This window comes from Erythrolamprus reginae, chromosome 1, assembly GCF_031021105.1.
Source record: "Erythrolamprus reginae isolate rEryReg1 chromosome 1, rEryReg1.hap1, whole genome shotgun sequence".
Taxonomy (NCBI): domain Eukaryota; kingdom Metazoa; phylum Chordata; class Lepidosauria; order Squamata; family Dipsadidae; genus Erythrolamprus; species Erythrolamprus reginae.
In genome coordinates this window covers 145,412,077-145,429,282 of record NC_091950.1, presented here as the reverse complement: position 1 = coordinate 145,429,282, position 17,206 = coordinate 145,412,077, and the positions used below count along the sequence as shown (strand labels likewise).

Sequence of the window (17,206 nt, the reverse complement as noted above, 5' to 3'; positions counted from 1 at the left end):
GATCATTAGAATATAATATAACATAACATAACATAACATAACATAACATAACATAACATAACATAACGGAATGGAATTCTTTATTGGCCAAGTGTGATTGCACACGCAAGGAATTTGTCTTTGATGCAGATGCTCTCAGTGTATATAAAAGAAAATATACATTTGTCAAGAATCATGGGGTACAACACTTAATGATTGTCATAGGGGTCAAATAAGCAATCAGGAAACAATATTAATAAAAAAGGATACAAGCAAAAAGTTACAGTCATACAGTCCTAAGTGGGAGGAGATGGGTGATAGGAATAAGAAAAAACTAGTAATAACAGTAGGGCAGACTTAGTAAATAGTTTGACAGTGTTGAGGGAATTATTTGTTTAGCAGAATGATGGCGTTCAGGAAAAAAACATTCTTGTGTCTATTTGTCTTGGTGTGCAGCGCTCTGTAGCGACAGTTTGAGGGTAGGAGTTGAAACAGTTTGTGTCCAGGATGCGAGGGGGTCAGTAAATATTTTCCCCGCCCTTGTTTTGACTCGTGCAGTATACAGGTCCTCAATGGAAGGCAGGTAACTTGGCAGCAATTGTTTTTTCTGCAATTCTGATTATCCTCTGCTAATAATTATTCACAGAAAATAATATTAATATCCGCAAGAGAGCACATCTGATTATTTTCTTCTCTTTTTCTAGCTGGAGAAATAGTGCAAAGTGTATTTCATGGACAATGGGCCAAAGCTCCGAATGTATCCAGGCAATCTGAAGACCAGCAAGGTGCTACCTTCACTGAACACAAACTTCATGAAATTCCTCTGGAAGACGAATGCTCTGTGAGTTTAGGGAGGCAGACTATCAGACACCAATGCAAGCTCGTGGACCGTATCAGTCAACAAGGCGGGATGCAGAGTGGCAGCTCAGGACAGCAGGGATCATCCAGGCAATCTCAAGGTCATAGAGGTTCTACTTTACTTCAACACAAATACCATGACCTTCCCTTCAGAGGTTGCCCTGCGAGTTCAGGACAGCAGACTGCCAGAAACCAGTTCAGTTGCGCAGAAAGTTCCAGCCAACAAGGTGGCGGCCATATGGATCAACAACAAAACCAGAAATCCCAAGACGCTTCCAACCAAAGTTGCTCTTCGGGGCAAGGTAGCAGGAGACAAGAAAGCAGACAACCTGAGGAAAGTGGGAACACACAGAGTTGCTCCTCAGGGAGATCCAATCCAAAGGGCAACCAATCGCAGAACAATTCCAGCAAATCCCAAGGCTCGGATAGGTAAGAAACTGGTACAGGTTAGGTGAGATCTCTCCAAATTATTAGACTGAATTTTCTGTGAAGCTCATTTTGTGTGATATTCTATTGGAATCTGAGTCTGGTAGGTACAGGTAGTCCTCAACTTAAATCCACAACAATTCTGCTGCTGTGTAAAACATTTGTTAAGTGGGTTTTGCCCCATTTAACAACTTTTCTTGCCCCCGTTGTTAAGTGAATCAATACATTTGTTAAATTAGTAACACTGTTGTTAAGTGAATCTGGCTTTCCTGTTGACTTCCCTGCAAAAAAGGGCAACAAGTATGATCAAAGGAATGGAGCATCTGCCTTATGAAACCAGGCTACAATGCCTTGGTCTCTTCAGCCTTGAAAGACGGTGTTTAAGGGGTGACTTGATCGAAGTGTATAAAATCATGCATGGGATAGAAAAGGTGGATAGGGAAGAATTATTTTCTCTATGACACAATACTAGGACGAGGGGGCATTCCCTAAAGCTCATAGGTAAGAAAGTGAGGACAAATCAAGGGAAATATTTCTTTACCCAGAGGGTTGTTGGTTTATGGAATTCACTTCCAGAAGAGGTCGTGACAGCTGTCAGCCTGGATAGCTTCAAGGCAGGATTAGACAGATTCATGGATGCCAAGTGTATCAGTGGTTATGTTGGTTGAGGCAGGCAGGATTCCCTTGAGTACCATTTGTTGGGGGTCAGGGGAAAGGGAGGTTTTTGCCTTTCCTTCTGCTCAAGATTGCCATGGACAATTGGTGGGCCACTGTGTGACACAGAATGCTGGACTTGATGGGCTTTGGCCCGATTCAGCATGGCTCTTATTTTGTTCTTATGACTTTGCTTGCCAGAAGGTGATCACCATGACCTTGGGACTCAGCAACAGTCATAAATATGAGTCAGTTGCTAAGCATCTGAATTTTGATCGCAACCTTGGGGATGCCGCAATGGTTGTAAGCAGCGAAGGGCTGCTCGCCTTATCTCCTATGCTGTCCGAGGGCATCGCGGATGCGCGGGTGCCCAATAGGCGCACTCGCATGGGATTGGGCTTCTGTGCAGGCCCAGCAAGCAAAATCTCACACAAGGATGGGCGCAAGAGTGAGATTTTGGCAATTTTTGCTAATATTTTTGCTTCTGTGCATGCACAGAAACAAAAAATTGGCAAACCCCACCAAAATCTCACTTGTGCAAATGTCCTCACACAAGATTTTACTTCGCTGTGCATGCGCAGAAGCCAGATCTCATGCAGGGGTGCGCAGGGGCTCATTGGGAACGCACAGCCATGCATGCATCCTGGAATTTCCTACTGAGATGCAGCACCCGAACGCACTAACTGCTGCCCACCACTGGTTGTAAGTGTGGAAAAACAGTCATAAGTCACTTTTTGCAAGGCTGTTATAACTTCAAACCAGCGGTGGGTTGCTCCTGGTTTGGGCCGATTGTGCAAACTGGTAATAATAATAATTAATAATAATTTATTGGATTTGTATGCCACCCCTCTCTGAGTCCGGAGGTGGGGTTTCCCAGTGAGGGGAGCCTCAGGGAAATCCCAGCAGTGCAAGAACGGGCGCTTCAGCTGGCAATGGAAGTCTGGAGGTGGGGTTTCCTAGCAGTGTAAGGCAAAAGGAGTGAGTTTTGGGATTGCATACATTATTCGCTTTTACATTGATTCCTATGGGAAACATTGTTTCATCTTACAAACTTTTGTACTTACGAACCTTGTCATGAAATGAATTAAGTTGATAAGACGAGGCACCACTGTACTAGTATTTATAGGCAACATCCAATAGGTCCTTCCTTGATTCTTTCCAATGTGGCTTATCTGTCCTTGGAAACTGTTCATCCTCACTCTCTGCCTATTGTGTAACCTGCATAGAATTTTAGTCGGGCAAATACAAATAATCAAGTGTAACTGAGAAAAGGAATATTTTTTTAAAAAAAATGTTTAATTTTAAAAAGTAATTGTAATTGCTGTCTACATGAACTATTCCTCTGCATGAATTACTTCCACTGTTACAAAGCAACTGACTTTGCTCCCAAGCTTGGAAAATAATACAGGGTGACAACCTTGGACTCATATGTCAGCCATGGGGCTTGTAGTTGAAGTCTGCAGAGAGGGGCAGCATACAAATCTAATAAATAATAATAATAATAATAATAATAATATTAATAATAAATAATAAAATAATAATAAAGTACAGGAAATTTCTGCAAATGTCTTGGCAACTTGTCACTTACTGGATGACTTCAAAGGGATTTTGTATCACTTTGTAGCCAACATGAACAAACCAATAGGATTTAACAGCCCAAAGTTCACAATTGTGGAAATCATTATTTTGGAGTACCAATTGAGCTGCATCAGCCCGATGTAGTATAATAATAATAATAATAATAATAATAATAATAATAATAATAATAATAATAATAATAATAATAATTTATTAGATTTGTATGCCGCCCCTCTCCGAAGACTCGGGGCGGCTCACAACAAGCGATAAAACAATATTGTACAGGCACAAATCTAATATTAAGAAAAAACTAAAAACCCTATCAATTTAAAAAACCAAACAACACATACATACCAAACATAAATTATAATAAGCCTGGGGGAAAGGTGTCTCAAATCCCCCATGCCTGGCGGTATAGATGGGTCTTAAGTAGTTTACAGAAGACAAGGAGGGTGGGAGCAGTTCTAATCTCCGGGGGGAGTTGATTCCAGAGGGCCGGGGCCGCCACAGAGAAGGCTCTTCCCCTGGGGCCCGCCAGACGACATTGTTTAGTCAACGGGACCCGGAGAAGGCCGACTCTGTGGGACCTTATTGGCCGCTGGGATTCGTGCGGTAGTAGGCGGTTCCGGAGGTATTCTGGTCCAATGCCATGTAGGGCTTTAAAGGTCATGACCAACACTTTGAATTGTGACCGGAAACTGATCGGCAGCCAATGCAGGCCACGGAGTGTTGTAGAAACGTGGGCGAATCTGGGAAGCCCCACGATGGCTCTCGCGGCTGCGTTCTGCACGATCTGAAGTTTCCGAACACTTTTCAAAGGTAGCCCCATGTAGAGAGCGTTGCAGTAATCGAACCTCGAGGTGATAAGGGCATGAGTGACTGTGAGTAATGACTCCCTGTCCAAATAGGGCCGCAACTGGTGCACCAGGCGAACCTGGGCAAACGCCCTCCTCGCCACAGCCGAAAGATGATGTTCCAATGTCAGCTGTGGGTCGAGGAGGACGCCCAAGTTGTGCACCCTCTCTGAGGTGGTCAGTAGTATATGTCTGTTGTTCTATATACATCAGTCTGCTGCTCCTTGGCCAAAAATATTCTGTTGCTTTCCTACCACTCTTGTTTCTTTAACAGACAAGTAGCTTTGTTCAGGTATTTAACATCCGTACTGAGAAATTACAGTGTAAGATTATGACGTTTTTGAGGTAAAATGCTATGGAAAACTTAAATTGATTTATAGGTAAGCCGTGGACTTATTATGGCAGATCAAGATTTCATTCAGAAAGGGATTTTATGAATAGAATAGAATTCTTTATTGGCCAAGTGTGATTGGATACACAAGGGATTTGCCTTTGGTGCATATGCTCTCAACATACATAAAAGAAAAGATACATTTGTCAAGAATCATGAGGTACAACACTTAAGGATTGTCATAGGGTACAAATAAGCAATCAGGAAACAATCAATATTAATAAAAATCTTACAAGCAACAAGTTACAGTCATTCAATCATAAGTGGGAGGAGATGGGTGATAAGAACGATGAGAAGACTAATACTAATAGTGATGCAGCTTTAGTGAATAGTTTGACAGTGGTGAGGGAATTATTTGTTTTGCAGAATGATGGCATTTGGGAAATAATTGTTCTCGTGTCTAGTTGTCTTGGTGTGCAGTGCTCTGTAGCGACATTTTGAAGGTAGGAGTTGAAACAGTTTACGTCCAGGATGTGAGGGGTTAGTAAATATTTTCACAGCCCTCTTTTTGATTCATGCAGTATACAGGTCCTCAATGGAAGGCAAGTTGATAGTGATGGTTTTTCCTGTAGTTCTGATTATCCTCTGAAGTCTGTGTCTGCCTGGTTCGGTTGCAGAACTGAACCAGACAGTTACAGAGGAGCAGATGACAGACTATTTCTTTATTTAACTGTCAAATAGCAAAAACCTTCCACTTTACACTTGTTCAGATGCTTTCAGGCCAGTTCCAATTATCCTAATTCTACCCATATCTATTTTATTCTGTCCTATCCCATTGCTTGGCAAAATTTTTTAAAAAGGTCTGGATGGCCTTCTAAAAAACTAAAAGGGTTGGGGCCTGCTGAATCAATGGTGGAGGGAGGATGTTTGGTAAGGTAGAGGCAGCGATGGAAAAGAAACACTTCCAATGCAGAGGTGAAATTCAGCAGGTTCTGACAGGTTCTGGAGAACTAGTAGCAGAAATTTTGAATAGTTAGGAGATCCGGCAAATACCACCTCTCCCTGGCCCCAGAGTGGGGATGGAATGGAGATTTTGCAGTATCCTTCCCCTGCCATGCCCAAGCCAGCCCACAGAACCAGTAGGGATTTTTTTTGAATTTCATCCCAGCTCCAATGTCTCACTAGATCAGATGTGTCAAATTTATAACAACACATTGTCATCACGTGATGTATCACAACTTCCCCCCTTCACTAAATGGGGGGGGGAGCGTGGACAGTGTGTGATGCATTTGCCCTGCAGGCTCAAGTTTGACACCCTTGCACTAGATCAGGGGTAGGCAAAATTGGTTCTTCTATGACATGTGGACTTCAACTCCCAGAATTCCTGAGCTAGCATGATTGGCTCAGGAATTCTGGGAGTTGAAGTCCACAAGTCATAGAAGAACCAACTTTGCCTACCTCTGCACTAGATGAAAACTATCTCAGGGAAGGAACCCAGAGGTGGGTTCCTATCAGTTTGGACTGGTTAGATTAGAACAGGTAGTAACTTAGCGGCCTGGATTGCTGGAAGTGGCAACAACCTAGGCTTACCATGCCCTTGAACTGGTTCTCTCAGTGGCATGTATGGTGTCGCCATCTTGTTTTTTGCTTCTGTGTGTTGCAGATTTTTTTTATTACTGCAGATGTATACAGTGCACAATACATGCACACCCATTGGTGCATCCCTGAGCAAAGAAATCTGGAACCCACACCTGGAGCATGCCGATGTAATAAGACAGGCAGATACTCCAAGAAAGGGTGACATGAAAGAAATGAATATTATCTGGATATCAGGGAGTTTGTAAGAAAACTGTGAGAAAAGTATGGCGGCAGCCACTCTTGCTAGTGGCCCAAGATAATGACATTCTTTGATTGATTGTTTCTTCATTGCTTATTTGGCCCCTATGACAATCATTAAGTGTTGCACCACATGATTCTTGACAAATGTATCTTTTTCTTTTATGTACGCTGAGAGCATATGCACCAAGACAAATTCCTTGTGTGTCCAATCACACTTGGCCAATAAAGAATTCTATTCTATTCTATTCTATTCTATTCTATTCCACTCTACTCTACTCTCTATTCTATACAAAAGAAAAACTATTATTTTGAATCTTGCCTGAGGGAGACGTCTTTGTATTAAGTATTGGAAAGCCAAAAAAGGTATTGAGTCATGGCAGAAATTCCCAGACTCTGTTAGTAAAGGAAGGCAACAGAGAGTCCACGGAGAGGGGCGGCATACAAATCCAATAAATAAACAAAATAAATAAATAAACATGGTTATCTATCTAGTTTTGACAGGGCATCCAGCCTTGCGGAATCAGGATGAACATAAATGGTAAAAGGAGGGGTACTCTTCCATAACTCTTTTGATTCTACGAGTGTTTTCTCCTAGTGTAAACGTCTATGCTGGCCTAGTGGATTGCTTACGTGCTACCTGGATGTCAGGAAAGACGCGTCCGAAGGAGTATCGGGTCGCACAGCTGGAGGCCCTGTGTCACTTTCTGGAGGAAAGACAGGCCGATATCCAGCATGCCCTGTGTGAGGACCTACGCAAGGTGAGTGGGCTATCCTGACAGCTCAGAGGGGACCTGCAGATGAAAGCCTTGCTTGCCAGTTGATAAACATGGCACAGCTATTTTATTTTTCTCTTTTAGATTTTCCATGAAAAAATTATGAGAAGGAAGCAATGTTTTCTGTATGTGCCATGAGAGGATTTAGCATGGCGGCAAGCTAGCTGTCAGGCTACGGAAAACCATTATGTAAACAAAGTTGACAGTGGTGAAGTCCAAATTTTTTTACTACCAGTTCTGTGGGTGTGGCTTGGTAGGCCTGGCTTGGTGGGTGTGGGAGGGGAAGGATACTGCAAAATCTCCATTCCCGCCCCGCTCCAGGGGAAGAATACCGTACTACAAAATCCCCATTCCTGCTCCACTCTGGGTCCAGCCAGAGATGGTTTTTGCCGGTTCTCCATACTACTCAAAATTTCCACTGCCAGTTCTCCAGAACCTGCTGGATTCCACCCCTGAAAGTTGAGCAGCCCACAAATGGTTAAGAGTACAACCAAGTACTTTATGTCAGAAAAGTGGAGTGAAAAAGTTAACATTATCAAGACTTTGATTTCTTTGCATAGTCAATCATCTAACTATATATACAGTGGTACCTCATGATACGAATCTCTCATGATACGAACCCCTTGTGATACGAACCCGGGGTTTGGAAATTTTTTGCCTCTTCTTACAAACTTTTTTCGGCTTACGAACCCACCGCAGATTGCAAAATGACGACCGGTCGGATGTCTTCATGACGTCAAAGCTCCGCCCATGGAATTCCCTATTGGGATTCCCCACCTCCTTTCTAGCCTCCAGATCGGCCGAAAACGCCACCGCCGATCGCAAAAATGGCGCTCCACTGAGTGCCGCCACCCAGCTGTAACCTTCTGAAACAGCCGGGCGCTTCTCGGCAGCCTCCGGAACCCGAACCCGAACTTCCGGGTTCGGCGTTTAAGAGAACGCCGAGAAGCCCCCTGGCTGTTTCAGAAGGTGACAGCCGGGCGGCGGCGCTTCTCGGCGGCCTCCCAAACCCGAAAAGTTTGGGTTCAGGTTTGGGAGAACACCGAGAAGCCCCCTGGCTGTTTTAAAAGGTGACAGCCGAGCGGCGGTGCCCAGCGGAGCGCCATTTTGCGAATTTTTTTCTTTTTGCATGGATTAATCGCTTTTACATTGTTCCCTATGGGAAACAATGTTTCACCTTACGAACTTTTTGCCTTACGAACCTACTTCTGGAACCAATTAGGTTCGTAAGACGAGGTATTACTGTAGTTTTATTTATAACTGAGTTTGTCTATAAGTCTCCTGCCCGATTATGGCTTGAGAACCTAGATTACTAAGCTGTTTTGTTTGTTTGTTTGTTTAGATTTGTATGCCGCCCAACTCCCAAGGGACTCTGGGCGGCATACAAATTGTCATATCCTGGTGTTCTATCCTGGTGTAAAATCCAAATATCACATTTCAAGAATCAATTGAGGTGAGGGCAGGATAAAACTTTACCAAGCCGAGTTGGTGCAGTGGGTAGAGTGCAGTACTGCAGGCCACTAAAAGCTGATTGTAGATCTGTAGGGCAGCAGTTCAAATCTCATCATCGGCTCAAGGTTGACTCAGCCTTCCATCCTTCCGAGGTGGGTAAAATGAGGACCTGGATTGTGGGGGCAATAGGCTGGCTCTGTTAAAAAAGTGCTATTGCTAAAATACTGTTATGCCCTTTGTTAAAAGGGCACTATAAATAAACATTTATTATTATTATTATTATTATTATTATTATTATTATTATTATTTACCAAGAAAGAGACACAACTTTGCTCAATGAAGAACTGCTATGCAGTTCACTTCTGAACTCAATATGGACATCACTGATGCACCTCATTTTGTCTTTCTTCTCCACAGCCCTGCTTTGAAACTGAACTCACGGAGATTTCACTAGTCAGAAATGAACTGGCCAACGCCTTGAACAACTTACACTGCTGGATGAAGGATGAAAATGTGAACAAGAACCTAGTAAGGAGAGAAACTGGGTGGTGGGTTCTGGATGCTGTCAAAGTCCCTAGTGAAGACAATGTCCTCCAAAGGGGCTAAGTGCAACCCAGCCGTGTGGGGTCACTCACGAACCCGAATCCTAGAAAGAAAACCTGGACACATTGTCTCTCTGGGTGAAGTGACATGGTGTAGAGCCATGTACCCCTTTTTATTTGGGAACATAAGGAAATGGGGATAATTACACATACATGTCAAGTGATACATCCAATAACATAACTTCAGATGTATCTTTTGAGTTCTTCCTGTTCCTATAGATATCAAGAAACAATTTCCTAGAAACTCTTCCTAAGAGCAGATGTTTCTCACACCTAATTTCTCTGAAGCCTTCTGCCTTATCTCAACTAATCTTCCTTAATCACCCTCTCCTGTGTATGCTTCAGGCAATGTAAATCCCCCCCCTTTGATCCTATAAGGAGTGGTGAAAACTTTGTTTATTGTGAGATGTTTATTGAGCCCTTTTAGAAACATAGAAACATAGAAGACTGACGGCAGAAAAAGACCTCATGGTCCATCTAGTCTGCCCTTATACTATTTCCTGTATTTTATCTTACAATGGATATATGTTTATCCCAGGCATGTTTAAATTCGGTTACTGTGGATTTACCGACCACGTCTGCTGGAAGTTTGTTCCAAGGATCTACTACTCTTTCAGTAAAATAATATTTTCTCATGTTGCCCTTGATCTTTCCCCCAACTAACCTCAGATTGTGTCCCCTTGTTCTTGTGTTCACTTTCCTATTAAAAACACTTCCCTCCTGAACCCTATTTAACCCTTTGACATATTTAAATGTTTCGATCATGTCCCCCCTTTTCCTTCTGTCTTCCAGACTATACAGATTGAGTTCATTTAGTCTTGCCTGATACGTTTTATACTTAAGACCTTCCACCATTCTTGTGGTCTCACCAGCGCTCTGTATAAGGGGATCACAATCTCCCTCTTCCTGCTTGTTATACCTCTAGCTATGCAGCCAAGCATCCTACTTGCCTTTCCTACCGCCTGACCACACTGCTCACCCATTTTGAGACTGTCAGAAATCACTACCCCTAAATCCTTCTCTTCTGAAGTTTTTGCTAACACAGAATTGCCAATGCAATACTCAGATTGAGGATTCCTTTTCCCCAAGTGCATTATTTTACATTTGGAAACATTAAACTGCAGTTTCCATTGCTTTGACCATTTATCTAGTAAAGCTAAATCATTTACCATATTACAGACCCCTCCAGGAATATCAACCCTATTGCACACTTTAGAGTCATCGGCAAATAGGCAAACCTTCCCTACCAGACCTTCCCCTATGTCACTCACAAACATATTAAAAAGAATAGGACCCAGAACAGACCCTTGTGGCACACCGCTTGTAACCTGTCTCTGCTCAGAATACTCGCCATTAACAATAACTCTCTGATGTCTATGCTTCAGCCAGCTTGAAATCCACTGAACTATCCAGGGATTAAGTCCAATCTTCACTAATTTATCCATCAGCTCTTTATGTGGAACCGTATCAAAGGCTTTGCTGAAGTCCAGATAGGCAATATCCACGGCACCACCTTGATCCAACACCTTTGTGACATAGTCAAAGAAATCAATGAGATTAGTCTGACATGATTTGCCTTCAGTAAAGCCATGCTGATTTGGGTCCAATAAGTTATTGTTTTTTAGGTGCTGATTTATCCTCTTTTTGAGTAGAGTCTCCATCATTTTAACTACAACTGATGTCAAGCTAACTGGCCTGTAGTTACCAGCTTCTTCTCTACTGCCCTTCTTGTGGATAGGCACAACACTGGCCATTCTCCAATCCTCAGGAACATCTCCTGTTAACAGGGATTGGTTAAACAAATCAGTAAGGGGGGTAGCAATGACAGATCTGAGTTCTTTAAGAACTCTGGGGTGGATGCCATCTGGACCCATTGCCTTATTTATCTTTAATCGTTCAAGTTCTTCTAAGACATCGGCTTCTAAGATCACTGGAGCTGAATCAGTACAGCTGGAAGCAATGCTATATCCCCCTATTGTATTATTTTGTAAGGTGTCTTTTGAGAAAACTGAACAGAAGTAGCTATTGAAATGGTCAGCGATCTCCTTATTCCCATCAATGCATGTATTATTCCCGGTACTAAGCTTCGTGATGCTGCAGTTTTTCTTCTTCCTATCACTAATATATCTGAAGAAGGTTTTATCCCCCTTCTTTACAGATTTTGCAATTTCTTCCTCTTTTGAGGCTTTAGCAGCATATATTATCTGTTTCACCTCCTTCTGTCTCATTTTATACACCTCTCTATCAGCTATACTTCCAGACTCTTTATACCTCCTATAGGCAGCCTTTTTTTCATTGACTATAGCCCTTACATCATTGCTAAACCATAGCGGTTTCTTCTTCCTTTTACCTTTAGTTATTTGCTTTACATAAAGTCTTGTGGCTTTTAAGATGGCCTTTTTTAATACAGTCCACTGGGTGCTCGCTCCTGCCATTTTATCCCTCCCCTTTAATTCATTATTTAAATATTCCCCCATTGCATTAAAATTTGTTTTTCTGAAATCTAATACTTTGGTTGCAGTGTAGGATTGCTCACAATCAGTTTTTACATCAAACCACAAACATAGATGGTCACTGCAACCTAAATTTTCTCCCACCTTGACCTCTGAAACCCAATTCCCATTTGTAAAAACTAAATCTAGAATATTCTCCCCTCTAGTTGGTGTCTTAACTAGCTGTGCCAGAGCTGCTCCTGTAACGGCCTCTACTATATTCTTACTTTTGCATGTAAGGGCACTGGGGATATTCCAGTCAACATCAGGCATGTTGAAATCACCCATAACCACAATATCTCCCTTTACTGCCATTTGGGTAATTTCATCCACCATCATGTTGTCATGTTCCTCAGATTGCCCTGGAGGCCTATAGATCACCCCAATTCTAATGACAGAACCGTCTTTATTTTGCATGCAAATCCAGAGGGTCTCCAGATCTTTACATGTATTTTGAATTAGTATTGTTTTTAGACTTTCTTTAACATAAATGGCTACTCCACCTCCCCTTCTCTCTATTCTATCCTTCCTATACAGTGTATATCCTGGTATGGATATTTCCCATTCATTAGAATCCTTAAACCATGTCTCAGTTATGGCAACCAGGTCCAAATTATCTCTAGATATTATGGCCATTAACTCACAGAGCTTGTTGCTCAAGCTTCGAGCATTCGTGCACATTACCCAAAGAACATTATTTTCCTTATTAGTTTGACCCTTATCATCAACAACTACATCTATTTTATTTACAGCTCCCTTTTCATAAGCTTCCAGAAACTGATTTATCCTCATTGGTCGGGGACGGAAATCATTTATTTATTTATTTATTTTATTACTTAGATTTGTATGCCGCCCCTCTCCGAAGACTCGGGGCGGCTCACAACATGTAAAAAACAAATCATAAGCAATCAGACAGATTTAAAATATTTAAATATTTAAAAAACCCCATATGCTAACAGTCACACACACAGACATACCATGCATAAATTAAACGTGCCCGGGGGAGATGTTTCAGTTCCCCCATGCCTGCCGGCAAAGGTGGGTTTTAAGGAGTTTACGGAAGGCAGGAAGAGTAGGGGCAGTTCTAATCTCTGGGGGGAGTTGGTTCCAGAGGGCCGGGGCCGCCACAGAGAAGGCTCTTCCCCTGGGGCCCGCCAACCGACATTGTTTAGTTGACGGGACCCGGAGAAGGCCCACTCTGTGGGACCTAATCGGTCGCTGGGATTCGTGCGGCAGGAGGCGGTCTTGGAGATATTCTGGTCCGATGCCATGAAGGGCTTTAAAGGTCATAACCAACACTTTGAATTGTGACCGGAAATTGATCGGCAACCAATGCAGACTGCGGAGTGATGGTGAAACATGGGCATACCTAGGTAGGCCCATGACTGCTCTCGCAGCTGCATTTTGCACGATCTGAAGTTTCCGAACACTTTTCAAAGGTAGCCCCATGTAGAGAGCATTACAGTAGTCGAATCTCGAGGTGATGAGGGCATGAGTGACTGTGAGCAATGAGTCCCGGTCCAGATAGGGCCGCAACTGGTGCACCAGGCGAACCTGGGCAAACGCCCCCCTCGCCACAGCTGAAAGATGTTGTTCTAATGTGAGCTGTGGATCGAGGAGGACGCCCAAGTTGCGGACCCTCTCTGAGGGGGTCAATAATTCCCCCCCCAGGGTGATGGACGGACAGATGGGATTGTCCTTGGGAGGCAGAACCCACAGCCACTCCGTCTTATCCGGGTTGAGCTTGAGTCTGTTGACACCCATCCAGGCCCCAACAGCCTCCAGGCACCGGCACATCACTTCCACCGCTTCGTTGACTGGGCATGGGGTGGAGATGTAAAGCTGGGTATCATCCGCATATTGATGATACCTCACCCCATGTCCTTGGATGATCTCGCCCAGCGGTTTCATGTAGATGTTGAATAGCAGGGGGGAGAGGACCGACCCCTGAGGCACCCCACAAGGGAGAAACCTAGGAGTCGACCTCTGGCCCCCCACTAACACCGACTGCGACCGGCCAGAGAGGTAGGAGGAGAACCACTGAAGGACAGTGCCTCCCACTCCCAACCCCTCCAGCCGGTGCAGAAGGATACCATGGTCGATGGTATCGAAAGCCGCTGAGAGGTCAAGGAGCACCAGGACAGAGGATAAACCCCTGTCCCGGGCCCGCCAGAGATCATCCATCAACGCGACCAAAGCGGTTTCCGTGCTGTAACCGGCCCTGAAACCCGACTGCTGGGGACCTAGATAATCGGCTTCTTCCAAGGACCGCTGGAGCTGGAGTGCCACCACCTTCTCGACAACCTTCCCCATAAAGGGAAGGTTGGAGACTGGACGATAGTTGTTAAGTACGGCTGGGTCCAGAGAGGGCTTCTTGAGGAGGGGGCGCACAAGCGCTTCTTTATAGAGTGATGGAAAAACTCCCCTCCCCAAGGAAGCGTTGGTAATCTCCTGGGCCCAGCTCCGTGTCACCTCCCTGCTGGCCGAAACCAACCAGGAGGGACACGGATCCAGTAAACAGGCGGCGGAACTCACAGCTCCGATGGCCTTGTCCACTTCATCAGGTGTCACCAGATCAAACTCTTCCCAGACAGGTGGACAAGTACGTGCCCCAGTCACCTCGACTGACTCGTTGTCAGTCGACTCTGTTACACAATTGGAGTCGAGATCGGCCCGGATCCGAGCAACTTTATCAGCGAAAAACGTGTTAAAATCCTCGGCACTACTCTGTAAGGGCTCCCCAACTCCCCCCTGGTTGAGAAGGGAGCGGGTCACCCTAAACAGAGCGGCTGGGCGGGATTCCGCTGATGCAATCAAGGCGGCATGGTACGCGCATCTTGCCGCCTTGAGCGCCACTTTGTAAGTCTTAATAAAAGCTCTTACAAGTGTTCGATCGGATTCAGACCTACTCTTCCTCCATCGCTTCTCTAGACGTCTCTTTTGGCGTTTCAACTCCCGGAGCTCCTCGTTGAACCATGGGGCTCTACGGGGTCTAGCGCCATGGAGAGGTCGCAAAGGCGCAATCCGGTCAAGAGCCCCCGCTGCAGCCCTGTTCCAGGCCTCCGCGAGAGACTCCGCCGAACTGTGGACGAGTGCCTCTGGAATAACCCCAAGCGCCGTCTGAAAGCCCTCTGGGTCCATCAGGCGCCTGGGGCGGAACATCTTCATTGGTTCCGCCTCCCTGCGGGGGAGGATTGGAGCCAGGAAGTCAAGCCGTAGTAGAAAATGGTCTGACCATGACAAAGGCAACACTTCTAAGCCCCTTAGTCTCAGACCATTACTCAATTGCTCGGAAAGGAATACCATGTCAGGTGCGTGCCCTCCCTCGTGAGTCGGACCCTGAACTACTTGAGTCAGGTCCACGGCTGTCATGGTGGCCATGAACTCCTGTGCCAACCCAGAGGTTTCGCCGAGTGACGGCAGATTGAAGTCCCCCAAGACAATAAGTCTGGGGAACTCTACCGCCAACCCGGCTACCTCCTCGAGTAGCACAGGCAGGGCTTTTGACACACAGCTGGGAGGCAGGTACGTGAGAAATAAGCCCACCTGAACTCCTAAGTCCAACTTCATCAAGAGAGACTCGCAACCCGCTATTTCCGGAGCAATGAGTCTACGCAGGCAAGGGCTCTCCCTGGCTACAATAGCCACTCCTCCCCCCCTCCCCTGGGGTCGCGGTTGATGCCATATCTGAAACCCGGCTGGGCAAATTTCAGAGAGAGGAACACCTCCCTCCGGGCCCAGCCAGGTTTCAGTAATACATGCCAGGTCGGCCTCCTCATCCAGGATCAAATCCCGGATGAGGAGAGCTTTATTAACCACCGACCTGGCATTCAACAGCAGCAACCTGAGCCCAGGGCCAGAGTTACACTCATCACCAGTACCCAAGATTGGGCTCACAGAGCCAGAACAGGGGACCGTTATTAAGCAACGGTCCCTCGTTCCCCTGGAACGGCTAACATCTGGTGCATCTCTGTCCCCTTTACCTAGTTTAAATGCCTGTCCAAAAAAGTTCTGAATTCCTCACCGAGCACCTGGGTACCTCTGTATGATGGATGCAAACCATCCCTCTTAAACAACTCCCTATTAGACCACCTACTGACATTATGACTTACATAGCCAAAGCCTTCAGCTTTACACCACTGCCTTAACCACACATTAAACTCTCTGATACAAGTTGTTTTATCCTCCTGGCCACAAACCGGTAACACCTCTGAGAAAGTCACTGAATCAGTTATTTTACCCAGCTCCACACTTAGACATTTAAAATCTCTTTTTACTACATTAACATTTCTCTGGGACAAATCATTTGTGCCAAGATGCACCACCACATCAACGTTATTACCTTTACTCACAGCCTTGATAATGTTTTGTTTCCCTGTAGTAATTGCCAGGAATGCAGATTAGGCAAGTTTAGTGCCCTCCTGTCCTGGGTTATAGAATCAGGGTAAGCAGAGTATTTTTATGCTAGAGGTCCAGAGATATAAATCCTATTCTAACATTTATGCTATACTGCAACAGTGGGTGGACAAACAAAAAGGATTTTCATTTCTAAGTTGGATGGGGATAAAAATCAAAACGGTATCAAATTAAACTGAAGATATTTGAACAATTGTTCTGGTTTCTCCGTAGCTGACCCAGCTGGACTGTGCCTTCATTCGCAAAGAACCATATGGCGTGGTGCTGATCATTGGAGCCTTTAACTTCCCTTTCCAGCTTACTTTGTTGCCCCTTGTGGGAGCCATTGCAGCTGGTGAGTGAGAACCTATTTCCTAATTCATTTTAGACATTACGGGTGGTCTTCCAGGAGTTGCAGGTATTGGTGGATGTTGAAAAGTGTTCAGAAACTTCAGGTCGTGCAGAATGCAGCTGCAAGAGCTATCATGGGCTTCCCTAAATATGCCCATGTTACACCAACACTCTGCAGTCTGCACTGGTTGCCGATCAGTTTCCATTCACAATTCAAAGTGTTGGTTATGACCTATAAAGCCCTTCATGGCACCGGACCAGAATATCTCTGAGACGGCCTTCTGCTGCAAGAATCCCAGCGACCAGTTAGGTCCCACAGTGTGGGCCTTCTCCGGATCCCGTCAACTAAACAATGTTGCTTGGCGGGACCCAGGGGAAGAGCCTTCTCTGTGGCGGCCCCGACCCTCTGGAACCAACTCCCCCCAGAGATTAGAATTGCTCCCACCCTCCTTGCCTTTCGTAAGCTTCTTATAACCCACCTCCGTCATCAGGCATGGGGGAATTGAGATACTCTTTCCCCCTAGGCCTTTACAATTTTATGCATGATATGTCTGTATGTATGTTGGTTTTACAATAGGGGTTTTTAACTGTTTATATTGGATTGTCATATGCTGTTTACTAC

At 44.8% G+C, this 17,206-nt stretch overlaps 1 protein-coding gene across 1 annotated transcript in view; it reads left to right on the top strand.

Moving 5' to 3' along the window:
* Window positions 1-1,188: 1,188 nt before the first annotated feature.
* Window positions 1,189-17,206, top strand: part of ALDH3B1 (aldehyde dehydrogenase 3 family member B1) — a 31,289-nt gene continuing 15,271 nt past the window's right edge. Inside the window, exons 1-4 of the mRNA XM_070728032.1 lie at window positions 1,189-1,266; window positions 7,115-7,277; window positions 9,162-9,272; window positions 16,468-16,588. Coding sequence (XP_070584133.1) covers window positions 7,161-7,277; window positions 9,162-9,272; window positions 16,468-16,588 — 349 coding nt within the window. The 5' untranslated portion in view covers window positions 1,189-1,266; window positions 7,115-7,160. The remainder of the gene's footprint in view (window positions 1,267-7,114; window positions 7,278-9,161; window positions 9,273-16,467; window positions 16,589-17,206) is intronic.